This window comes from Macrotis lagotis, chromosome 4 (genome assembly GCF_037893015.1).
Source record: "Macrotis lagotis isolate mMagLag1 chromosome 4, bilby.v1.9.chrom.fasta, whole genome shotgun sequence".
Lineage (NCBI taxonomy): Eukaryota > Metazoa > Chordata > Mammalia > Peramelemorphia > Peramelidae > Macrotis > Macrotis lagotis.
In genome coordinates, this window is record NC_133661.1 from 151,834,645 (window position 1) to 151,861,627 (window position 26,983).

At 37.3% G+C, this 26,983-nt stretch overlaps 1 protein-coding gene across 1 annotated transcript in view; it reads left to right on the forward strand.

Annotated features, from left to right (window-relative positions):
- The first annotated feature begins 575 nt into the window (after positions 1 to 575).
- SNX1 (sorting nexin 1) overlaps positions 576 to 26,983 on the forward strand; it is a 46,093-nt gene continuing 19,685 nt past the window's right edge. The window contains exons 1-5 of the mRNA XM_074234368.1: positions 576 to 893; positions 18,060 to 18,168; positions 22,023 to 22,156; positions 22,449 to 22,515; positions 26,494 to 26,537. Coding sequence (XP_074090469.1) covers positions 732 to 893; positions 18,060 to 18,168; positions 22,023 to 22,156; positions 22,449 to 22,515; positions 26,494 to 26,537 — 516 coding nt within the window. The 5' untranslated portion in view covers positions 576 to 731. The remainder of the gene's footprint in view (positions 894 to 18,059; positions 18,169 to 22,022; positions 22,157 to 22,448; positions 22,516 to 26,493; positions 26,538 to 26,983) is intronic.

Sequence of the window (26,983 nt, forward strand, 5' to 3'; positions counted from 1 at the left end):
TAGGTGATTAATGCCTGCTTATCCCCTCTGTTAATATCTCCCATTCATCCTATGTATAACTCTTGTATGTCGTCCCCTCCATTCGATTTTGAGCTCCTTAAGGGCAGGGACGGTTTTCTTGCCTCTTTCTGCACATAGCCGGCACTAAATAAATGCTTATTAAGCGGATCGGATCCTAGCTCCCGGGTTCTGCCACCACTTCCTTTAAAAACAGTGAGTTTGGGGCGGCTGGGTGGTACAGTGGATGGGGCCTGGAGTGAGGAGGACCTGAGTTCAAATCCGACCTCAGACGCTTAGCTCGCTGCCTTGGCCTTGGCCAAGCCACCTAACCCCATTGCCTAGCAAAACCCTAAACTAACTAAACCCCAGACTCTGCCCCGCCCCCAGCCCCGCCCCCAGGCCGGGCCCTCTCCGCCCCGCCCCCCGCCCCGCCCCCCGCCCCGCCCCGCCCCCAGCCGGGCCCGCCCCCAGGCCGGGCCCTCTCCGCCCCGCCCCCCGCCCCGCCCCGCCCCCAGGCCGGGCCCTCTCCGCCCCGCCCCCAGCCCCGCCCCCAGGCCGGGCCCTCTCCGCCCCGCCCCCCGCCCCGCCCCCAGGCCGGGCCCGCCCCGGCCGTGGCTCGGCCGTCGCCCCGGTCCGCGCCGCCTCTGCTCTCCTCCCCGGAGCAGGCCCCCGCGGCTCCCGGCCTTCCCTCCATATAGCGTCGCTGCGGCTTCCGCCGCCGGGGCGGGAAGATGGCGTCGGGCGGCGGCGGCGGCGGCGGCTCGGAGCGGCTCCCCCCACCCTTCCCGATCCCGGAGCCCCCGGGGCCCGAGGGGGCGGCCGGCGGGGGCGGCCCGGAGCCGGAGGCCGGGGACAGCGACGCCGAGGGCGAGGACATCTTCACGGGAGCCGCCGTGAGTGGCGGGGCCGGGCCGGGGGAGGGAGCCTTGGCCGGGGCGGCCCCGGGCCCCGCAGCTGTGGGGGTGCCCGGGGCGGCAGGCCCAGGCCCGGCCGAGCGTGGGGGAGGGGCCCCGGGGAGGAGAAGGCCCGGAGCCGCCGCGCCGCCCCGCCCGGGCCGCCCGGGCCGCCCCCTCCCCGGGGCCACTGGGCCGGGACGTGGCGAGGCCCGGGCCGGACTGCGGGCCGGCAGCGAGGCGCCTCGGGGCGCCTTGGGGTTCCAGAGCGCGCTGTCGGCGCCCCGAGGCGGCGGGGCCGCACAGCTAGGTCATTGTTAAGCGTCGGAGGCTGGATTTGAACTCAGGTCCTCCTGACTCCGGGGCCGGTGCTCTAGCCACTAACGCAGGATCTTAAACTGATAACCAGGTTCCTGTTGCATGAATGGATGTAAATTATTGAAGTATGTGTTAGAAAAAGTTAGAGACCTCAACTTGTGTGGATTTCCGTTCAGTCTTACACCGATGTAATTCTTTACTAAATGGCCCCCATAATATCTGGAGCCTTCCCAGTATTCAGTAACCTGGAAGCTAGATTTCTTGAAACAGATGCACTCATCAGTAATGTTTCTCTTCCTGATTTTCAAACTTGGCCAGTATGCAAGTTTTAAAGACTCAGTTATTGTCTTTATTTTTATTCTCCCAGAGACGTGTGGGAAAAGAAAACTTTCCAATGGCAGCATATGAAGGATCTGAAGCATTGTATGCTTGAAAAATTGAGGCAGTTTGACACTAAGCAGATGGAAATTAGCCAGATATCATTTTCCGTGTTTTCTCCAAATACCCTAGATCTGGAGGAATTCTATGAATTGGACCTGTGGTCCAAACAGTCTTCCAGAGACCATGATTACATAGGCCAAATTAGACCACTTGAAAGAGGCACTAAGGTGCCATGTTACCCATGTCTCTCTTGACAATGGTAACAATTCTTGGTCTAATCTCAGACTAAAACTGGAGGCGATGTGCTGACCTTATTCTACCACAGAAAGCTTAACTGAATTTATTTAGAACTTTGATTCAGGGGAAATGAGTTGCTAAGGTAACTAAAATGCCACCTACAAAGTCATTTTCAAGAGCTTTCTACTTCCATCTTAATTGGTATAAAAGCACTACCTTGTCTCTGTCTCCTGGCTTCCTTTTTAAGTGCCTTCCACCTTCTACAGAAAAACTTCCTCAACCCCATTGACTTCCCTCTGCTTATTATTTCCCATTTAACCTGTATATAGTTCTACAACCTGCTTATATTTGTTGCCATATTAAATTATGAGCTCCTTTGGGGCAGTGACTGTCTTTTGCCTCCTTTTGTATCTCCAGTGCTTATTTTTACTTATATATGTATTGCTAATTCTATAATGCTGGTGTCACAGACTCGGCTAACAACCACATTTCCAGTTTAAGCTTTTCACAACTTCCTCATATTCAACATGTCTTGATTGAACTGATTTGTTTCCATCTCCCTAATTTTGGTTTTAAAGTATACAATTAGAAACTAAAGAATTAAAAGATATGGGTTGGGTTTTTAGTTGGTGTTTTACTTAGTGTTTCTAGGAAAAACTAATACTCTATGTGTTGAGTAGTCTCAATCCAAATTTAGTAACATTTAAATATGTACTCTTTCCTGTCCTTAAAAAAAAAACCTACTCTTTTGGCTCTATCCTTAAGACAGTGTCAAATTCAAGTGCAAATGAATCCCAGCAGTCCTTACATTGATTTAGAAAATCATAAATTGACATTAATTTTTATTTGTCAAATATTTCCAATTACATTTTAATCTGGTTCAAACAGCATTCTGAGATAGTAGTGTGTGATACCTCTGTTTTAAAATATTATTTTTTTTCTGTTTGATAGCATCATAGATCTGAAGGGGGACTAAGAAGCCTTCTAGATCAGAGGCTCTTTCTTAGCTTAGGTCCACAGACTCCCTAAGGAGTCCATAGTTAGATTTCAAAAAGCCATGAACTTGGGTGTATATAACTTTTTTTTATAGTTGTATTTCAACATAATTGGTTTCCTTTGTAATTTTTTACTATTTATTGTGTGCATTTAAAATTCTGTGAAGTAGTTAATAGTCTTTATCTTACTATTTCACAGGAAAGGTTAAGGAGGACACCAGGGCAGCTAGGTGGCACAGTGGATAGAGCACCAACTCTGGAGTCAGGAAGACCTGAGTCCCAATTTTGCCTCAGACACATAATAATTATCTAGCTGCATGACCTTGTAAAAACATAAAAATCTTTTAAAAATCATAAAACAAAAACAAAGAATGAGGGCACCAAAGTCCAAGTAGGTTGACTTCCCCAAAATTGTACAAATAGTAAGCATCACAGGTGGGATTTGAACCTATATCCTGATTCCAGAGCATTTGCCCACTATTATTATCCATAGTTTCTCTCTTTCCTTTTCACTCGATAGTCTCAGTGAGTTTCAAGTTAGTTTCTCTCCTTAACTGCCCTTTTAGTCAAATCTAACTCAGCAACCTTTTATTGATCTTCGACTTGACCTCTCCAACAGTACTAACATTCTCTTCTTGAATTCCCATAATACTGTTGTACTCCTGGGGTTCTTTAATCCTCTCTCTTTTCTCTCTCCTTTATTGCCTCCCTTAGATGTACGTGTCCTTCAAATCTGCCCTTTAGTTACTACCTTTAGGCAACTCACTTCTTTATCTCCTTGGAGACATTTGGAAATCTCCATTTCTCAATTTTCAAGTCTTCTCAAATTCTCTGTCCCAACTAGAACTATTTTATCTTCTGCCAAATTTTCTGTTTAGGATTATTTGTTGAAAAGGACCTTAAAGTCCTCTAGGCAGGTAATCTCCAATTAGGGACTAAGACTGTGACCTTCCCCAGATCACCTTAGTAATATGTAGCAGAGATGAGATTCAACTTCAGCTTCTCTGACTCCAAAGCCAATATTCTTTCCAGTGTACCATGCCATATTCTTCTTTAGACTCATCCTTTCTCCTTTACACCATAGTTTCAGTCAGATTATACCTTTTGAATCTACCTTTTGCGTGACCTAGCAAAAATATCCCCTTCTTTCCATTCTCACTGCAACTACCCTAGTTTTTGTTAACTCCTTACCTGGATTATTATAATAATTTCCTAACAAATTATCCTGCTTCTCTCCAGTCTTCCCTTCACACTGCTTTTTCAGTAATATTCCTACTTAAATTGTCCGATAACCTACTCAAAAGCATAATATTCTGGCATTCAAGGACTTGCATGATCTGACTCCAATGTGTCATTCCAGCTTTACTTAAAAACACTGGACTAATTGCCCATTTCTTTTCTCATTCTTTGTTCTTATCTCCATGTTTTTATGCTACTCCTAGCCCTGGAATGAATGGATCATCTCTCCCCAATCTACTAAAATTCCATCCTTCAAGGCCTAACTGGAATTCTGTCTACTCAACAGTTCTTTTCTGGATTAAACTCCTACTCATTCACTCCTTATCTAAAAATGATTTCTTCTCAGAGTTCTCAAATACTTTGTTCCAGCTTCTCCTTTACATTTATTACATTTTGCCTTGTATTTATGCATATTTCTTTTCCTTTTCTGTCTTAATTATTTCATAGAACATGATGATATGTTTTTCCTTCATTCTCAAAAGGCCATGACATCATTGAGGGGGTGCTATGTTAAGCCACCAGCCTCACTTTCTCCTCCAAAGCCATCTGAGTCTAGTGACCAGACAGTTGGAGGTGGCCCTGGATGCAAGGCAGTCTGGGGTAGGTGACTTGCCCAAGGTCACATAACTAGTAAGTACTTGTCAAATGTCTGAGGCTGTATTACTCCTGTCCCCCTGACTCCAGGGCCGCTGCTCTATCCACTGTATAACCTCACTGCTCATTCATAGAATATAGAGCACAAGGCACATACTTAGTAAGTACTTAATAAGTGTTGGTTGAATTGGAGTCACCTGAAAATGAATTTATCTATTTTTAAGGTTGTTGGGTTTCTTTTCTAGTTAATTATGGTGTTTGAGTTGGGCCAGATATTGTAAGGCTCAGTTGAAAAAAGTAAGTACAAGTCAAACTTGTATAATTTTCATGCTGTATGTGTGTATGTCATTTCCATTGCATTGATGCAACAGTCATCACATCTAGGAAATAGGGTTGTAAGGATTGTGGATATATGATCAGACTAGTCTACTACTAATGAGGCTGTCAGATCATTCTAGAAAGCAATTTTTGCTATTAAAAGAAATTAAAGTAAATCATAAAAATATAATGCCTCTTGACCCACAGATTTCCACTATTGGCATACTCCAAGGAGGTTAATGTTAATGTCAAAATATTTATGTTATTCATTTTTATAATAGTAAGGAACTGAAAGAAAAGTAGTTTTTCACCATTTTTAATGGCTAAATATTTATGGAATATCACTACAATGAAAAAGTGATGATGAGAAGCAGAAGACATACGTAAACAGAACCAGGAAACAATACACAACCACCATACAGTAAATGGAAAGGAGAGGAACAGCAAAACAAATGAAACTGAAAGTTATGAAATTATGACAAACCTGATCCCAAAGCACTCCCTTTATTTTCATACAAATCAAACTATCATTTTATTAGTTAAGTTCTTCTATAGGGTTCCAACCTTTCACTTAAACCTTAGCTATTGCCATAACAAGATAAGTCACTCAATAAACAATTATTAAGAGCCTATTTTGCATCAGAAGCTATTATGGGATTACAAAGAAAGAGTAGCTGGACCATCCCTTCTCCTCTGGAGTCATCAGGGTCTAATGGCCAGTTATGAATCCAGATGACTAGAGATGGCCCTGAATGTGAGGTAATCAGGGTTAAGTGACTTATCTAAGGTCACACAGCTAGTAGGTGTCAAGTGTCTGAGACTGGATTTGAACTCCTGTGGTCTTAACTCCCAAGGCCAGTGCTCTTAGGCTCTCCCCCATCTCACTGCCCTAAAGAGAAAGGGTAGCTTGGTTTGTTGATTTCAATATTCAATAGCAATAAGGACTATATTGGACATAATCCATCTTAAATATATTTGTCCTTAATTTTTGAAGAAGAACATGACATTAGGGAGGTGATGTCACCAGTCTCACTTTTTCCTCCAGCGTCAGCTGGGTCCAGTGGCCAGATAGGAGTCAGGATAACTGAAGATAATCCTGTATTCAAGGCTTAAGTGACTTGCCAAAGGTCACACAGCTAGTAAGTGAGGTCAAATCTGAACTCAGGTCCTTCTGACTTCAGGGCCCACACTCTCAACATTGTGCCATCTAGCTGCCTACTTCTAATAATGGCCTTATTTATGATATCACATATCTAAATTATGTAGGCATTTTGACCTTATCTTGTTGGTATGTGGTGTGTGATATTGGTCTATAACTAGTTTTTGTCATACTGTTTTCCAGTTTCCCCAGCAGTTGGGGTTTTTTTTAGGTTTTTAAAAGGCAGTGCAGTTAAGTGTTAATAGCCCAAGGTCACACAGCTAGATAATTATTAAGTGTCTGAGGCCGAAATTGAACTCAGGTACTCCTGACTCCAGGGCTGGTGCTCTATCCACTGCACCGCTCAGCTGTCCCTCCCAACAGTTTTTGTCCTAAAAATTTGAATCTTTAGGGTTATTAAACATGAAATTACTATGATCATTTACTACAATGTATTGTGTATCTAATCTATTTCATTGATTTACCACTCTGTTTCTTAGCCAGTTCAAAATAGTTTTGATGATTTACTCTTCAAAATATAGTTTGAGATCTGGTATAGCTAAGTCACTTTTCTCATTTTTTTCAATTGATTCACTTGATATTCATATCCTTTTGCTTTTCCAGATGAATTTTGATATTTTTCTAGCTCTATTAATTTTTTTGATAATTTGATTTGTATGACATTGAATAAATAGATTAATTTTGATGGAATAGTTATTTTTATTATATCTGCTCACCCTTCCCATGGATTACTGGGAATTGAGTTGCTGTTGTTGAACTAGTATTACCTCTTACACTCCAAATTCCAGGGAAGCTCTTTATAATGGTATGGTAAACAAGACCAATGAAGTGCATAGCTAATACATCTAATCCACAAATTTGCATGTATCAAGCCTCTCTTTTTTTTCCTTGTACTGCATAGCCATAATTATGCATTGTTGCCAACTCAGAAGTGAAAATGAAGTTACTAATAAAATCATTTGAATGCTTGAAGTCGCAAAAGTTAAATGTGCAAATATTGAGTCCTAACTGATCTTATTTGCATTGATCTTGTCTCTCAAGTTAGTCTGTGAGCGCTTTAAGATCATGGACTGTCAGGGCATCTAGGTGACCTATTGGAATCTGGAGGACCGGGTTCAAATCAGGCCTCAGATACTTAATACTTACTTGGGCAAGTCACTTAACCTCATTGCCTTGCAAAAGTCAAAAACAAACAACCAAAAAAGATCATGGACTGTCTTTCTTTGTATCTCTAGTGCATAATAAAGTTTTTGGCACATAGTAGGATCTTAATAAATGCTTGCTGACTAACTGAAGAGGAGATAACTCAGTGGAACTTAATGAAGTCTTAGGACAGCTATCATGTATGTTCCAAAAGACAGAACCAGGAATAACAGGTAGAAGTTGTGAAGAGGTAAACTTAGGCTTGATATTAAAGGAAAATTTCCTGACAGTGAGTTTGCCCCAAATTATATGAACTGTCCTGGCAAATGTTAGGCTTTCCTTATTGATGGTCTTCAGAAAGGGACTGAATGACCATTTGACAGCTATGTTGTAGTTGGGAACCCTTTCAGGGATTGTAGGTTGAATATAGATTACAGATGAGATTGATTCCTGCTGTAAAAGTTTGTGATTCTGTGAAATGAAATTTTTTAAATGATCTTTATGATAACTTGGATGGAGTGAAAATATTGGACATAAAATCAGCATTTTGGGTATTATATTTGAGTCATATCCAAGGCCTGGTAAGTGCCAGAAGAGCTGGGAATTGTTAAGTTTGAGAGGTTTGCAGGTGAATGTTACTCTGAAATCTTTCGGGACAGAGTGAGTATCCCTGTGGGCAGCAATTCACATCCTTGCTTTCTAATGCAAAGAAAACCTCCCTAAGTTGTCTAGTTTCAGTCTGTTGAGAAATGAAATATTTTCATAGCACTGTAGTCTTATTTAAGAAATTAACTAGGTTTTGTAAGTTTAGGTATAAATAGTAGTAGTAATAATAACAATGGTAGCAATAATTAATAGGCATTGTACTAAAATGCTATACAAATATTATCTCATTGGAGCCTTACAACAGTCCTGAGAAGCAGTTATTATTATCCTAATTTTTACAAATGAGAAAAATTGAGGCAAACAGATTAAGTGATTTGTCCAAGTTCACATAGCTAGTAAGCATCTCAGACCTGATTTGAACTCAGGACTTCCTGCCTCCAGACTCAGTACTCTATCCTTTGGGCCATCAAGCTGCCCCAGAATTAAGTACATAACCTCTAGGCTTTCATTTCCTTTATAAATAAGGGGTTGAATTTATAGTATCTCCCAGATTTATTCCCTATCTAAAATAATTCTAATTATCTGTTATGTATGCAAAGATTCACAGTCAGCTATTACTTATAATTAATCTGAATGCCTTTCTTTGTATTTGACAACTCTGCTCTCTATGATTTATAGATATGTATTTGTACTCCTCAACGGAAATCATCAGTAGAACCACTTTTTAAAATTATTGGCCCACAGAAAAGGCATGTTATGGAAACAAAGTAAAGACTGGCTGATTGCTTTCAGTGGTGGGGGAGGGAAGTAAGATTGGAGGGGAATTGTAAAACAAATAATATCTTTAATAAAAATTTTTAAAAGTATTATAAAAAAGAGAGAGATTCCAATGAAAAGAAATAAAAAAAGATATTCTTTTATTCTTCTAAAAAAAAAAAGAAAAGACATGTTAATAATGCCTTTTGATAAAACTGAGAACTAGTCCAGCAATTCTGGAAAGTGTCACCAGGCAATCACAACAGCAGTTTAAAATTGTCTCAAAAAAATATAAAACATTTCATACTTTTTGATCCATTGACAGATCTTGGAACCCAAAAAGATTTTTTAAAAAAAGAGGAAAGAACCCATATATACAAAAATATTTCTGGCAACTCTTTTTTGCACTGGCAAAAAATTTTAAACTGAGGGGGTGCCCACAAATTGGGGAATGGTTGAACAAACTATGGCATATGGATATGATGACATTCTAATAGGCTAAAAGAAATGATAAAGGGAATAGTTTCCAAAAAACTTATTAAAGACTTGAACTGATGTAAAACCAGAAGAACATTTTATACAATAATAGCCCTATTTCAGAGACAACAAACTTTGAAAGGCATAAGAAATCTGATTAATGCAATGATCAACCATTATTCCAGAGGAGGACTCATGATGAATTGATGTTGGAGTCAAGAGTTAAGATTCAGCTATATACAGACCCCACCCCCATGGCTAATTTGCAAAGCAGATTTTTTATTGACTAGAAAACAATTAAAGAATTATTGACCCACAGGCATTTATTTTGTTTGCCCATGTATATTTGCTATAAAGGTTTTGTTTTTGTTTTTGTTTTCCATGGATGTTAAGAGATAAAATATATTTTTATTCATTGAAAAACAAATTGAAAAAACAAATATTAGCCCATTAAAAACAGTACATTAACTATCTAGGCTGAATTCTCATTTCTTAAAGGAGTTAAAAAGATCTTTTATATAGTGGATCAAAAAAAATAGAAAAAGAAATGGGAAAGTATTTATTACCTGGCTTTATTTACTATAATTTAAATTGGTGGGGTTTTTTTCATTCTGCTTAAGTTGTTTTATTTAAGAATAAAAGACTCGGGCGGCTAGTTGGTGCAGTGGATAGAGCACCGGCCTTGGAGTCAGGAGTACCTGGGTTCAAATAGCCGTGTGGCCTTGGGCAAGCCACTTAACCCCATTGCCTTGCAAAAACTAAAAAAAAATAAAAAATAAAGGACTCAAGCCAATTGATTTGAAATAGCTCTGAAGATTACATTCTAATAAAATTTAAGCATTCAAGACCTCAAAGTAGAATTTACTTTTAGAAATACTTCTGCCTCTTTTCATATATTCAGCATATATTTTTCTCATTCCTTGTATTAGGAATAGGAATTTCTCATTCTGTGTATGGCTGTGGATGTATGCATGTGTGCACAGACAGGACCACTTTCTGAAAATTTAACTTCTTTTTTTATATTGGTAATTTTTAATATGATTATTTGAATTTGATTTAGCAATCTACTTTGAGCAAATAATTCATTGTATAAGAGGTATAAACAATGCAGCTAAATGCCCCTTTATTGGTGGATAAAGCACTGGAGTCAAGAGGATGGGAGTTCAATTCCCATTTCAGACATTTGCTAGCTGTGTGACCTTGGGCACGTTATTTAATCCTAACTGCTTCGCATCCAAAGCCATCTCCAGTTGTCCTGATTCCTATCTGGCCCCTGGATCCAGATGGCTCTGGAGGAGAAAATGAGGCTGGTGGCATAGCACAGCACCCCTCACTCAAATCCAATTCATTTGCTTGTCATAGCGTCATCTCCCTATTGTCATGGTCTTCTTTAAGAATGAAGGACAACCATTATTATAAACAATTGAATACTCTATGAATTTATAATTAGTATACTATTACCATAAGACAATTTGTCATTTTCTTTATATTAAACTATGATTATGTAAATATAAAATACTAAATTAGAGAGTTAAAATATCAAATATCATTATTCTTGCTGTTTTTTTTAATCCCTCTTCATCCATCCTAGGTTGCTCTCATTGATTCCTATTTTCACTTAGATACTATACGTTGACTACATAAAATACTTGTAAGAAGTTCACAGACTTGGAAATTCTTTACATTAACAAGCTTGAATAATCATTAATAAAAGCATTATATCCTCCCATCCTGTTCAGTATTGCTTTTCTTTTGCAAGGCAATGGGGTTAAGTGGCTTGCCCAAGACCACACAGCTCAGTAATTATTAAGTGTCTGAGGCCGGATTTGAACTCAGGGACTCCTGACTCCAGGGCCGGTGCTCTATCCACTGCGCCACCTAGCCATTCTCAGTATTGCTTTTTAAACAGAGAGTGGTGGGAAGTAGATTATGCTTGCTACTATGGGAGACAACCAAGAGATAGAGTCCCTACTTGCCTTCTTGGATCATGTCATCTGTAGACAAACTAAAATCCCACCTTCTTCAGTGAGTTTTCCCCTCTGTTCATTATTTACTGTTCTTCTTGTAGAAAGCCTGTTGTACAGGTTTGCTTGTGAGTTATCTCCATCACCAGATTGGGAAGCACAGGGACTGCCTTGTATTTCTTTTTGTGTCCCTAGCACAGGACGTGAAACTCAGCAGGGACTTAATCCATGTTTATTCACCAACTGACTGAGAGAGAATACAGTGTATACATCCTCTGTGTGCTGAAGTTAGTAGAGAACTCTCAAACAGTTTTAACTGTTAGGCCAGAGAGAGAAAGGAAAGCAATGACAGTAAGTTTTAATAAATGGATAGAAATGCTATAGTATGAGGTGAGAAGGGAGTAAATTTCAGGAAACATTTTAAGCAAAGGCCCTTTGAAATCACAAGCCATGTTCCGGGAGTGGAGCAGTGCAGTTTAACTGGACTATGGGATGTGATGGAGAGCATTGTATATAATAGAGAGCAATGTAAGATAAGGTAGGAGGCGAAATGGTGCTTAGGATCATAGGAAACCTCAAATGTCAGGCAAAGACATGTGAATTTTGCTCAGAAGGTATTGGAATTCAGAAGACACTGAAGATTTTTGAGTGTAAAAGTGACGTGATCAGAGATATGTGTGGAGAATTGCGCTGACAATAGCTGGATTGGAGAAAAGAGAAATAACCAAGTACATTTTAGAAAACTTTTGCAGTTGTCCTAGTTAGAGATTCTCATGCTAGGATTGTAGTAATGAAAAAAGAAAAGTTGTAGAGGTAAAATTAACAAGATAGGGGTGGCTAGGTGGCGCAATGGATAGAGCACCGGCCCTGGAGTCAGGAGTACCTGAGTTCAAATCGGGCCTCAGACACTTAATAATTACTCAGCTGTGTGGCCTTGGGCAAGCCACTTAACCCCATTGCCCTGCAAAAAAAAAAAAAAAATTGACAAGATAGTATGACAATAACAATAAACCTTTATATAGTATTTTGAGACTAGAAAAGTGCTTTACAAACACTATTCATTTTATCCTTGCAACGACTCTGTGAGGTAGATGCTATTATAATTCCCATTTTACATTTGGGGAAACTGAGACAAACAGGTTAATTGACTTGCTCACACAGCTACTAAGTATCTGAGGCCAGATTTGTTCTTAGTCTTCTAAATTCTAAGCATAGCATTCTATCTACTGTAAAGGGAAGGAAAAGGAAATGTCAATACAGGCATACTTTTTTATACCACTTCACTTACCTCACTTCACGTATATTGTTTAAATTGAAGGTTTGTAACAATCCTTTTCCAATGACATGTACTACTGTTATATTTTGGTAATTCTTGCAGGTTTTCAAATATTTCCATTATTATCGTATCTGTTATGATATGAGCAGTGATCTTTAATATTACTATTGTGATTGTTTTGGGGCTCCACAAACTACCCATATAAGACATCTTAACTTAATCTATAAATGTTTTATGTGTTCTAATTACTATAATGACCAGCTATTCTCTGTCCCCCCTTTTCCTTTGGTCTCCCTTTTCCCTATTCCCTGAGACACAACAGCATTGAAACTAAGTCAGTTAATAACCCTACAATGACCTCTAATGGAAGGAAGAATCAATCAGTGTGGCCAATATTCTCTTATTTTAGGAAATTGCCACAGATCCCTCAGCCTTCAGCAACCACTCACACTGATCAGTCAGCAGCCATCAACATGGAGGCAAGACCTTCCACTTGAATATTATACTATTGCTTGCTGAATATATATAAAATATAACTTTTATATGCATTGAGAAATCAAAAAATTTTGTGTGAGTTACTTTATTGCAACAATTGCTTTGTTGTGGTGGTCTTGAATTGAACCTGCTTCATTTCATCTCTTGAGTTAAGCCTGTTACTGCTTGTAACAGGAATTTTCTTTCTTTTTCTTTTTTATTTGTTGAAACTTTATTCAATATTAACAATTACATGCAAAGGTAGTTTTTTAACATTCATCCATTTGCAAATTTATACACAATTTTCTACCACCCTCCCTTTACTTTCCCCTCCCCATGACAGCAAACAATCTGGTAAAAGTTGTACCTATACAATTGTGTTTAACATATTTTTATATTAATCATGTTGTGAAAGAGGAATTAGAAAAGGGGGGGAACATGAGAATATTTCTCAATGGGGTTAGAGGAGGTGTGAGGAAATGAAGTGATTGAAAGAAATTAAAATTTAGTTTTAAAAAAGAAAGAAATAAACAATTCCTGTGTTTGAACATTGGAGGTGGATGAATGGATAGAAATGATGAAGAACAATTTAAGGAGAAGGCTAATGAGATAATTTTAGATATGTTGAATTTGAGGTGTTAGAAGGACAACCAAGGTACAGTTGTCCCACAGGCACCTTTGGAGACCAAGAAGAAAGATTGAGGCTGGAGTTAGATTTTTAAAATTAATTTATTTTTACAAGCATTTATTATCCACCTCCACAGTCCATCAAACAGTTTTTTAAAATGAAAATTAAATCTTAATAAAACCACACATTTTCTAGTAAAACATTCTGACATTAGCCATGTCCCAAAATGTATGGTTTATTGTGCATTTTAATCAATCGTCTCTGGCAAGAAGTGAACCTATATGATCAGTCTTCTGGACCACTGCATTGATCAAAATTCTAAACTTTCAGAATTCTTTTGCTTCGTAATATTGTCAATTGGAGATAAATATTTTGAAAGTCAGCCATAGAGATGATAGCTGAAGTCATGGGAACTAGATTATAACAAAGGGTTTAGAGAGGAAGGAACATCCAAAATAGAATATAGAGAAGCTTGGTTTGCCTTCAGAACCAAAAAGTAATAGTCCCTGGAGCCAAGAGAATACCTTCTACATAGAAAAATTCAAATATTTTCACTCCTACAAAGGAATTAGAGATTGAGAATAGATAAAGTCTTTGGATTTGGTGATTAGGGAAGTCTTCAGTGAACTTCAAAGAGTAGTGTCAGTAGAATAGTTAAGTAGAAGCCAAATTACTAGGAGTTAAAAGAGGACAGTTGGTAAAGAAGTGAAGTCATAGAGTGTGAACCACTTTTCCCAGGAAATTTAAGAAATCTAATGGTAAAATAGAAAGGTGCTTAGGGTGGTTTTTTTTTTAATTGTTTTTGTTTCTTTTAGATTGGGGAGACCTGAGCCTCTTTGCAATTATATAGGAAGGAGCCAGTGGAGAGGGAAGATAAAAGAGAAAGGTTAACTTGAAATTCTTATAAAGTGGCTCAGTAGAGTACATCTTTTTCTTTGGAGTACATATCATTTGGTACACACTCGTATTCATTTTGTAGCCAAAATGTAATACTATAAGGCTCAAGTAACTACTTGGACACTGAGTGATTCATTACAGGTTCCATTCCTAATGTAATAGGAGAATGTTGCTCTTTGTTTCTCGAGTTCAGTGCCTAACTCACAGTCTTTCTCTTCATCCCAACTTCTGCCTTCTTATTGGTGTATATCAACATACATATTAATGTTCCCTCACCTAGACTAACGTCCTAGTTCCTCATCTACTTAATTCCCATTTCTTGTTTTACTCAGAGGTTCAGATCACTGTGGTATGTGGACCCCACTTTAAGGTGTATCTGTGTATCTGTCAACTGGCCAGCAACTCCAAAGTCTGCAAGCTTAACCTCTCCTTGCTCTGACAACAAGACATTGGCAGCTTTTATGTCCCTGTGAATTTTCTTTTTTGAATGCAGGTAGTATAGACTTTAATCCTTTTGCTTCCATGATCCACTGCAAGTCATACCTTGACAAATCCCAAACCTTGCTTATTTCTACTAACTTATTCACTCTTCTTTCCTATTCACGTGCTCCTGAAAGGAACTAGAGAAAATCATGAAAGCCAGAGTCGACCTTCCCTCCCACTCCCACTCCCACTCCCACTCCCACTCCCACTCTCACTCTAGATTGTACGGGTCATGTGCATTAACTTTTGTTCCTTTTGATTTCTTGAATAGGATATTGGGGGTGGGGGTGGGGGGCAGCCCTGAACAACATAGTATAGTAGAGCACTACATTTGACATCAACATCTGGGTTCCAATTCTGACATTGTGAATGTGAGTCACTTTTTCTTTAATCCTTAATTTTCTGATTTTTAAAATAAGTGAGTTGGTTTTGATGATCTGTGGTATCTTCCATTTTAAAATTCTAAATCCCTCCAGTTCTAAGGTCTAAAATAGCATTATATAACATAAAAGAAATAGCCCTTAGTCTTATAATTAGAGAATTAACAAAATCAAGGCAGGAGAAAATTAAAATTGTAAATGTATCAGTAGTTTAGCTCTGATTTAACCCCATAAAAGAATTGTTTTTCTTTTACTCTTAAGCCCTAGAAGATCACCTGCAACCATATTCTCCCAAGCCATCTTCTCTCCCTTTCCCTCTCCTTACCCTTCCCTCATCCCATCACCTCCTCAGGCACTTTGTCTTACCTTTTTCTAATGCATTTTGGTCTTGGTTATTTATGTATCCACTTACCAGACTGTAAGCTCCATGAGGGCAGGGACATTGTCCCATCTCCTTTAGTATTCTTCAGACAGACATTTATTATGAATGGTCCTGATTCAATAGATAACTTGTCAGATTTCCTGAGTGGACATAGACTCTTCTTGTTATATATTTTAAAATTCCCTCCACTAAAAAATGACCAAAAAAGGTTTAAAGAATAGTTTCTGACATGTCTGATATGGTCTACTTCAATCACTGATGCCTTTTTTTTCCCTCTGTAGTAAAGAGAGGCTTAAGTATTCTAAAGCTGTCCTTTGGAAACTTAACTTGGTCCTTAGTATATCTAAGAAAAGTGGTTTTATTAATGTGACAGTAGAAATTTGAGATCATAGGAATAAGATTCAGATTGGTCAAAAAACTCTCCCATTATTGTTCTTCTAAATCTCTCCACTTGCTATTTAAAGTGTTTTTTGTTGTGCTATATTATTCATGAATAATGTATGTGTCGTGTGTTTTCCTTTTTTCCTATAGCTCCAAGCTAATAACAGTGGGCTATAAACAAGATCTTGTGAAATTGTTATTTCTATTATACTCCTTTTGCCCCTTGCCCCTTATAAAGTAGGTATGGGGAAATCACTGTCAAGGAATGAGACCAAAATTTTTATTAGTCCTTTCTTATACCTTCCCTTCCTCATTTGCTACTTTAAAATATGCACTTAGTCACTATTTACCATGTGTGCTTTTTTCTCTCTATGGTCTGCTGTCTTGACTTTTTTTTTATCTCCTTGTATAACAATTACCTACATTTTCAAAGTATTTAGAGGTTTTACTAAGTATTTTCCTCTCAGCAACCTTGTGAAGTAGTTCAAGTATTATCAGTATTTGACAAATGAGAAAACTGAGGTTCAAAGACTGACTTTTCCTAATGTCTTTGAGCTTGCATGTGACAAAAGATTGATGTTCAATCCACTTAAGACCAGTGTTCTTGCTACCATAATACATTAGTATCATTGTCCTCCTGAACAATGTCCCTCCTAAAGGGCAGGGGCTGTGTAATGTTTAAATTTCTGTGTGTGTAGTGGTTAGTTACATTCAGTTAACTGACTAGAATAGCCCTTTGGATTATCATAGAAGGAAAAGTGCATATAAAATAGTGTAAGATTGAATCACTGCATCAGTTTTACTCCAGTGAATGATATTAAGGATGTGGTTATTTGTAAATCAATTCTAGAAAATCCAGTGGACATGCTAGTTGGCTTTTCTCTTAAAAGTAGACCATTCTAACTTGTCAGAACAACTCCCTCAGATTTTTTTTAAAGGGATGTTATACAATGCATGACCCAATAAATCTTTTCAGTGATTTAGACTGTTTAACTTCAAAGCCTTGTATCAGAGTATTGCCAGCTTTTGAAGTAAAATTCCTAGCTCTCCGCTCATAGTCTAAATAATACAGCTTTGTTCATTTTGAAAGTATTTTAGAGACACACCATAGACTTTGTCTTTTGAATAAAGACCATAGACAAAAATGTGGAGGAAGAGAAGTGCTGAATATAAAACTACAGGATTCCTACCTAATAAGGAAACCAGTGTTATCTCTACAGATTGTCTGTAATTTTCCTCAGAACATATAAATAAACTGGGTTTAGAGTCTAATTTTCAATACTAAGTATTCTTTACATCATCAGCAATTGAAAGAATAAAGGTCATCAGGCAAATTCAAGAAATATATTTAGATGTTCATATGAAAAGTATCTCTAGTTAGAGCCATCATTTTGGCACACATAATTGGCACTGGGTACTTAGGAAACTGTCAAGTTGAGTGTACTTTGAAATTAAGAACCACAAGTGTAGCAGCAGTTTTATAAGATTTGACTTTAAAAAAAAAAAAAGAATTGCCCGTTTTGCTGGAGATAAAAGGTTTGGCTTTTTTTTTTTTTAGTTTTTTTTAGTTTTTGCAAGGCAGTGGGGTTAAGTGGCTCGCCCAAGGCCACACAGCTAGGTAATTATTAAGTGTCTGAGGCCAGATTTGAACTCAAGTACTCCTGACTCCAGGGCCGGTGCGCTATCCACTATGCCACTACGCCATCCCATGGTTTGGCTTTCTTCACAACTGTGTGCATGTATAGAGTAGCTTGCCACAGCAGGGTTTTTTTGGCTTTTTTTTTTTTTTGCAAGGCAATGGGGTTAAGTGACTTGCCCAGGGTCACACAGCAAGGCAATTATTAAGTGCCTGAGGTCGGATTTGAACTCAGGTTCTCCTGACTCCAGGACCAGTGCTCTACCCACTGCGCCATCTAGCTGCCCCTGGTTTGGCTTTCTTAATGGTGATGCAACTGGTTTCCTAAAAAGCCTAAGGGAAATTAAGAATACTTAATTGAATACTCGGGTATCCTGCCTACTAAGTGGATCAGTATTGTTCCTATTGGAAATATTTATTCAAAGTATTTCTTTGCCTTCAGAGTAAGTCCCTGTCCCTGAAGAGAGCATCCCCTCCACCAATCACTAGCAACTCCAAAGAGAATGGAGTCCATGAAGAGCTGGACCAAGATCAACAGGACCTCTTTGCAGGTAAGTGTAACTCTTTAAGGCTATTACTCTGAAAGCTGTTTCGACCTTGTCTTCCTTATCAGATTTCTGACTTGAATTACATTAAAACAATACAAACTGTCCTCTTATCAGGTCAGCATTTTGTTTATATCTCCTTCCACCTGCTATTTAATGAGCATCTGCTAAGTTTATAGCATTTGTAAGATATAGTCCATATCTTCAAAGTGTTTAAAATGATGTAAAGACAGTATATAAGTATATGAAATGCTAAATGAAAATAGTCCAAGAGCTTGCATGAACTGATGCTGAGAAAGATGAGCAGAACCAGAAGAACATAGTAAACAGCAACAGGGGAGTGGTGATCAACCTTAATGACCTTGTTCATTCTATCAATGCAATAATCAGGGACAATTTTAGAGCACCTGTGATAGAGAATACCATCTGTATCCAGAGAAAGAACTATGGAGTTTAAACAAAGACCAAAGTCTATTACCTTCAATTCTTTTTTTTTTTAAGTGTCTTATGTATGTACTACATAATTTTGCTATCTCTAATATTTTATTTTCTCCTCAGGAGATTTCTCTCCCAACATTCAATTTTGATCAATGAATATATAGCATGGAAACATCTCTGGGGGGATGGGGGAGGGAGGGTAAGGTGGGGAGAAATTGTAAAGTTCAAAACCTTAAAGAAAATAAGTAGAAACTACTATTGTATATAATTGGAAAACAAATAAAATAATAAAATTTAAAAAAAAGAAAATAGTCTAAGAAGCAATAGGCTAGAAGCAAGAAGACTGTTTAGGATGTCTTTTCTATGTATCTGTTTATAAACTAAGAAACTGAGTTAGAGTGATGGTATTAAAAAAGAAAAGAAAGGGACAAATGAGAGACAATGCTAAGGAAGATTTGGTGACTGGTGTCTTAGGGACTAGAAGGAATTATGATTGAAAAAAATAACAAGCTTTTCATCCTAACTGGGAAATTGACACCCTTAACAGAAATTGTATGCGAAAAGAAAGCTGGTTTAGGGAGGAAAAGTAGGTGATAACATTTTAGAAAAATTGAAATTGAGGCTATAAGTTATCAAAGTAAAAAATGTTCAGCAAATAGAAATGTGTCAAGTTTGAAAAAATTCAGAAATAGTGATACTGATGTGGACATTAGCACTTTCAGGTAAAGGTAGAGTTTTGAAATCTTCAGGAAAGAAACTTATATGGAGAAAAGAACTGAGTACTAAAGAACTGAAGGCTAAATCTTTGGGAATACCTACATTTTAATGGATAGGAAGAAGGAAAGATAAATTGGGAATCATATCAGATTTAAAGAATTTATATTAGAATCTCTACCAAGATTTTAATATATCCCTAACCCATTTCATCTATGGAACTTAAAATGCTCATGAAGGAGAAGTGAGAAAAGTTACTACCTTTTGTTTTTGTTTCCAACTTCCTTTGATATTCAGTGGGGGGGGGGGGAATGCTTAACTTTCTTAGCTTTGGTTCCATGCTATTTGTTATTTTCTATATATAAAAATACCTAGAATCCTAGAATTTTTATATTTGGAAAAGATTTCTATTTGGATTTTATCCATTATCTTCTATCTACTTGGAGATGTAGACAGACTTTTTTATTAGATATATATTTTTGATTGACTGTTATATTGAGCTACATTAGAATAAATGGACAATCATTCTTTATTTAACTCAAAAAAGGGGGATACCTAAAGTAAAATACTAAAAGTTTTTGTAAATACAGAGACCTGTTGATTTCTTCAATATATATGATGGTGATTTTGAAATTTAAATGAATACTTTGATCTTTTGTTTCTACTTGTTTGTTGCCAGAGCCTCTAGAAGAAAACCCCTAAAAGGCTTTTATAGTATCTTTGCAAATCAATGAAAAGAAAAACTTCTTTATTATTATTCTTGAGTCTTGTAGCTAGAACTTGATAGTGTTCTAATAGGCAAATTAGAAGGCCTCTGAGCAGTGTGCTTTTAAAAGCTAAAGGTGTTGATTTGACAATATTTTTAAATTTGTATCCAGACTTTGAGTTAAGTAATAGCATGTAGGTTTAAACTCAGTTAGGCTGGGGTAGAGTACACTAAGACATAAGTGGTTTATCTAAACTCAACTTATTGCAGGTAGAGATTTCTTGTTCCCGGTAAAGAATACCCAAATCATTCTGTAAATTTTGTAAATTATGTAAATTTTTTATTTTCTTGCTGTTTGATTCTGCTTGGTCCTTATAATTACCAGCCTGAGTTTAAACCTGCATCTCTTACAGACCAGATTTGGTTTCTTATGAAGCTGAATAATATTTTTCTCAACTTTCACCAGGTTTACAACCTTATTTGTAGACATGATCCACATTAAATGACCTGCACACCATGTTAGGATCTTATTATCTGAGCCACTACTGGCTAAAACTACAGAATCCTAGTGCATAATTTCTTTTTAATACCAGCTGAAAGGCATTTATGTCCTAGGCTATAAGAGAACATTTTCTTTGATCTACAAAGACTGAAAGAGAATATCATGTTTGAGTAAATGGCTGGACCTTAATGGAGATACCTAAATATCTAAATTTCTTAATCTAGAATATTTACTTTGGATTTTGGACTTATAGTCCTTTTATTCTAGTTCCTAAGAGAATTAATTTTAGTTACATAAAGACTCAGTGCTTTAGGTTTAAGGTTACAGTATGGAAGTGTACATATACATTTTCATGTGTGTAAGAGAGAGAGAGAGAGAAAGAGAGAGAGAATATGTGTGTGTGAGGATCTTTGATTTTATTACTACTCCCAGTAAGATATCTCCTTCTACCAATTCAGATTGTTGATCTCTCTATAATTTATCTTAAAGAGATGTCTGAGGCACTGAAAAGTAAAGTGACACACAACCATTATTTGTCAAAGACATGGCTTGTAAACTCAGGTCTTCTTGACTGTATTTGATTCTCTCAAGCTCATATTTAAACTCAATTAATCAAACAGGAAAAAAATTATTAAATGTAAACTATATGCCAGGAATTTTGCTAAACATGAGGATACAAAAAGAGACTATCTTTAGTTCCTGCCCTCAAGAAGTTTACGGCTTAATGGGGAGATCAAATATCAAACAAATATATTGTTATTTTTTTCAATGTTTGATTCTGCTTGGTCCTTGTAAAAACCCATTTGAAGTTTTTTTGAGCAAAGATACTGGAGTGGTTTACCATTTCCTTCTCCAGCTCATTTTACTGCTGAAGAACTGAGGCAAACTGACTTATCCACACAGCTAAGTGAGTATCTGAGGCCAAATTTGAATTCATGAATATCAGTCTTCCAGACCTGGGATTCTTAGCTGTGTTCCAATTTAAATACATTTAAACATCTACATACATATATATATGTTTATATTTATATATGTAAATGTGTGTGTGTGTGTGTATTTGTATATAAAAACAGCTACATACTGGAGAAATAGAAGTTAATTAACAGAAAGAAGGCAGAATTAAGAGGGATTAAGGAAGGGTTCAGGGAATGAATGGTTCAATAAATGAATTTTAAATTAAGATTTGTATTCCCTTTAAGCACAAAAGAAAACCCCGATGCTATCTTTCTTATAGCATTCTTAGAATTGGCTCTGTGGGGGCCGCTAGGTGGCGCAATAGATAGAGCACCTGCCCTGGAATCAGGAGTACCTGAATTCAAATCTGACCTCAGACACTTCATAATTACCTAGCTGTGTGACCTTGGACAAGCCACTTAACCCCATTTGCCTTGCAAAACCTAAAAAATAAAAATAAAAAAAATAAAAAGAATTGGCTGTGACTTTAGCAGTGAAGGGCAGTGGATGTACTAATCTCCTTTGGGAAATCCTATCCATTTGTAGATGCCACAGTAGAACTATCTCTGGATAGCACACACAACCACCAGAAGGATGAGTTGGCCAAAGTGCCTCCTTCATTCACTTCCCAAGAAGTCTCAAATTCTTCTTGCAAGTCACAGCCAAAGAACTATGAGGAGGTAAGAGACCGATCTTATTGCTGTTACATTATAGAATGGGTTGGTGTTAGTCTAAACCTACATCAGGGGAACTCTAACAAATTTTCTGTGATCCTAAAGAAGGCTCTTATAGTTACTGCAGAGCAAGAGTGTTCAGTACAAGTTCTAGTTCCAGATCTTTTATTTGTTTCATCAAAGTGTTTTTGAAAAAAAAGGACACAGCTTAATCTATATAAGAGTAGCACTCCGATATAAAGTAAATACAAGACAAAAATTCTTTACTTTTTAACTCTCATGATTTCTTTTTAAAAAGCTGGAAGAAGAAGAACAAGAGGACCAGTTTGATCTGACAATTTGCATAACAGATCCAGAAAAGATAGGTGAGTATCTGAGTAATCCCCTTACAAAATAGTATAGTACAGAAGTACCAAATGTGAGACCATAATACTCCCCAGTATACCTGCACCTGGTATTAATTTATTTACTTAATTGGGAAATATTTAACAAAATAAAAATACTAAAATATAGATAATATGGCATTTTAAAACTAAGTAAGGAGTAGTCCAGGGGATCCTTTTGCATAGTTTAGTGTATCTCTTCTCCTGTGTCCCCCCACACACACGTTTCTATTTGAGTTTCATATTACCGTTGCAGACTATTTACTCCCATTACTGTGGCATGTCTTCATCTTATGAAAAAGAACAGATGCACCAAGATGGAGATTTGGTCAGGTTAAGTTTTCTGAACCCCTTGGGGAAAAAATAAAATATTTTAGTTTGTACAGAATTAAGTTTCTTCTGGCTCTGTGTATTGTTTTAGGGCTCATTCATAATTCTTGAAAAATAGTTACTTTTCTTTTTTCACCCTTGTTTTTAAGTTTAAGTGACTAGTAGAATAGTGCAAAACTTTGCCCTCTGAAAAGCACAAGTAGTACAAAACAAATTGGCAAGCTCTCTAAGGCAGTAGTTCCCAATCTGACTTTTTTTTCCTATACCTAAGCACTAAACTAGAAAGAAGGATTTGAATTCCAATCTTAACTCTTCTTTTGATGAACTTATGACATTGAGCAGATTCCTTTTATCTTCTCTGTTTCCTTATTCATAATATATTCAAGGTAGAAGAGATCTTAGGGATCACCCATTCTAACCCCTTTTATGGATGAGGAAATTGAAGCAAAAAAGATGAAGTCATTTGCCCAAAGTTGTATGAATTATGAGACTAAAACCAAAGCCTTTCTCATGTGCTCTTTCTGCTAGACATCTTATAAATTCTATTGCCCCTTCCCTTTTTTTATAGTTAGTTTTCATTCCTTATACATTCTCTAGCACTTTTGTGAGCTAAAAAGGCTAATTTTAGTATTTTTTTAAGACATGGGGAAAATAAAATGGCACCTAAAAGATTGAGTATTCAATTGCTAAGGTTTTTGGAAATTTTCACTTATCCTCTATGTAGATAGATAGATAGATAGATAGATAGATAGATAGATAGATAGATAGATAGATAGATGCATGCAGATATAGATATAGATTAGAACTATGATTAATGAGGGATAGAACAGGGAGCAGAATAGATAGCATTTTAACTATGAATATCACTGCTTTCTTTTTTCTTCCCAAAATGTTAAATTGACAATTGAAGAGCAAGAGATGTTGGGTATTAGTCAACCTGATAACTCTGTTTCTAATGGGAAAACAAGTATGTAAGCATCTCTAATCTAATATTTGATGAGATGGTCCAGCATCCCATCTTTCATCAAATGAAATGAATCCAAGTTCAAAAAATACCTAATATGCTACTGAAAATTAGATAAACTTGTTGCTCTGGACTAGTTTTAAAGGGATTAGTTAAAGGGGCCTACTAAGCTGCAAAAGAGAAGACACACACACACACATACACACTTCCAATATGTACAGGTCCTTAAGCATCAATTATTTTTAAAAGGGCAGGGATAATAGAAAAGAATTTTTACTGTTTAGTAGGAAGAGCATTAGACTATTAGGAAAGAAGCCTGAGATCTAATATGTGTTATACTCTATAGGACCCAATAGATCTGATTCTTTTATATTCTTCCAGCAACTAATTAGGCTTATGTCTAGTAGGTCTTTGGTTTCTAACACTGTTAATTGCCCAAAAGCATCTGCCCAAGACTATTTTAGAATCTGAGGTCTAATCTGTACAGGAGCACCTTCTATTTATTTTATTTGTTTATTCAACTTGTGCTTCTCATTCCCAATACTTGATAAGTAATTAGAAGCCTTCTATCCCCTCAAATTCCCTCTCAAATCCTTGGCTCAAGTATTGTAAAATATTTGGGGAACCAACATAGGTAATATTTTTGATATGGTACTTCTCAAACCCCCCCCCCCTTTTGGGAGAAGAGGTTCTCTTTGTTTTCTTGAGTAGATTATGTGTGCATTAATAAAGCAAATAAAATTCAAAGAAAGATGTTACTTTTTGTCTCTTCAGTTCTTTACAAACTACAATATTTTGCTTTCATGAAGTTTATTTAGATATACTAAGGATTTTTTAGAAAGTACCGAATGAAATTAGAGTTTGGGATATATCTTTCTATAGACATTGTGAATGGCCTTTAGACATTTTGACAAAAGTGTCAGCTTAAGACAGATTCAGGACTTAGATTTAGATCCTAGATCAAGAGATCTTAAACTTTTTTTGTGTGGTGGACCTTTTGTAAAGCCTATGATCTCCAAAAAAATGATTTCAAAATGCATAGGATTTAAATAATGACCTGAAACTTTAGTTGGTAGCAGTTATAGGATTGAAGGGCAGCTAGGTGGCATAGTGGATAGAGAGCTCTGACCTTGGAATCAGGAGGACAGGAGTTCAAATCCAGCTTCAGGCACTTGATTCTTACTATCTGGGTGACCTTGGGCAAGTCATTTAATCCTGATTTCCTCACATCCAGGGTCATCTCTAGTCATCCTGATTCACATCAGGCCACTGGACCCTGTTGGCTCTAGAGGAGAAAGTGAGGCTGGTCACTTAGCACAGCCCCCCTCACTCAAATCCAGTTCATGTACTTGTCAAGGTATCACCTCTCTGATGTGCTCTTCTTCAAAAATGAAGGGCAAACATTACTGTTAGGTGTAGGATTAGAATCTTTTCTCCTAATTCTCTGTCCTGTTAACCTAAAGAAAAATATTAGTGAGCAATAGAAATGTTAAAGCTCAAGATACTAAAATGATATAAAATGACCTCTGAGAAATCATATGGGTTAAAAAGGAAAGAAAAGAAAACCATCTTAGTTATTTTTTCATTAGTTTTTTAAATATATTTGACAAAAGTTGTTTCATCTGGTCATCTTCTTTGAGATCAAATTGTGACAATTGCTCTTTCTGATTTCTCCACTCTCCACTCCCTTTCAGCATTAATTTAGGAGCACAGATCACTGTAACTCTTTGTTAACTAGATTTTTCCTGTTTAATATGAAGAGAGGGAGAAAATAAAACCACTGGTGGGTAAAAAATAGCTAACTCAGGGCTGGAACTGTGTCTGCCTAGATCCTAATATATGTTTTTTCTGTGTTCAGATTGTGAATGGTTCTTTTATATGCCCAAGTGGACCAGGTCAGGTCTCTGTTGCAAAGAATACCAGTCCTTGAATCTCAAATCATTCAGCAGTCAAAGGCTTTTTCAGAAAAATGACAGCCTCCCCCTTCTTCTTGTCTCTCTTCAAAAGGGAGATTTGTATGACATCAGTCTGTCAGAAAATCTTCTTTTGCTCTGGGCAAACATAGATCAGAGAGGTCAGGGTCATATAGAGAGAACTGTGACAATAGAGAGAACTGTGACAAACAGCTGAAAAAGTAAACCATCTATAAAGTTGGACTACGGGTAGATCCACTTGTTTCCCTTTTACATCCGTTGCTTCCTTCTCCTTATTTTTGATACAGCCAGCAAATTGTTTCATTTTGGGCAGATGTGTGTAACCAGCCCAAATATTGGCAGGGCAACAACCAATTGATTGTTAAGGTCCAGTGCAGATCTTGGAGTATAAATAAGGCCTGGATTCAGAACAAAAAAGCTGAATCTATTGTTTTCCATCAAATTGGAACAAGCCCAGTATCCGCTATGACATGTGTGTACAAGTCCTAAGGCAAAATGGAATCCAACTTCTAGGGAGCTTTGTTAAACATTATAGTGCAAAAAGTATCTTTTTTGTTTGTTTCATTTTATTTTCATATTTGCATTATTTCTCTTCTCTCTTCCCCCAAGGTTCTTTCTTACAAAGCTTAGATGACTTCCAGTTTAAAGTAGGAGTAGCATAGCTCTAGATGGCTATTTAAATGTTTGACTGCTCAGAGAACTGACTTTTGTTTCCTCCTGGTTCTTTCATAGGAGATGGTATGAATGCATATGTGGCCTACAAAGTTACAACACAGGTGAGTCTTAGAGAGAGTCCTGATTCTTTAGATTTTTTAGGAGCTATGAGTTTTTATGATAAAGGTGTGGCTGTGAAATTTCTTCTTTATATGGAACTGCTGATTTGGCTGCTTAGATGCCCCTTAATTTTTTTGCTAAAGTTTTTCTTGTCTCTGACACAAGGTGGAGCTAGCCTTTATACTCCAGTAGTTCCCCTAGATACTCTTTATCAATTTTCTTTAAGGTCTGGGAACTCACTGCAAGGTTTGAAATGAAGTTTATTTGAGGGTTAGAATCAAATTGTTCAGCTGTTTCATTTGTGTCCAATTCTAAATGACCCCATTTGGGGTTTTCTTGGCACAGATTCATGGTTTTCGATTTCCTTCTCCAGATTATTTTACAGATCAGAACCCTGAGGTAAACAGGATTAAGTGACTTACTTAGGTCCCACAACCAGTAAGTGACT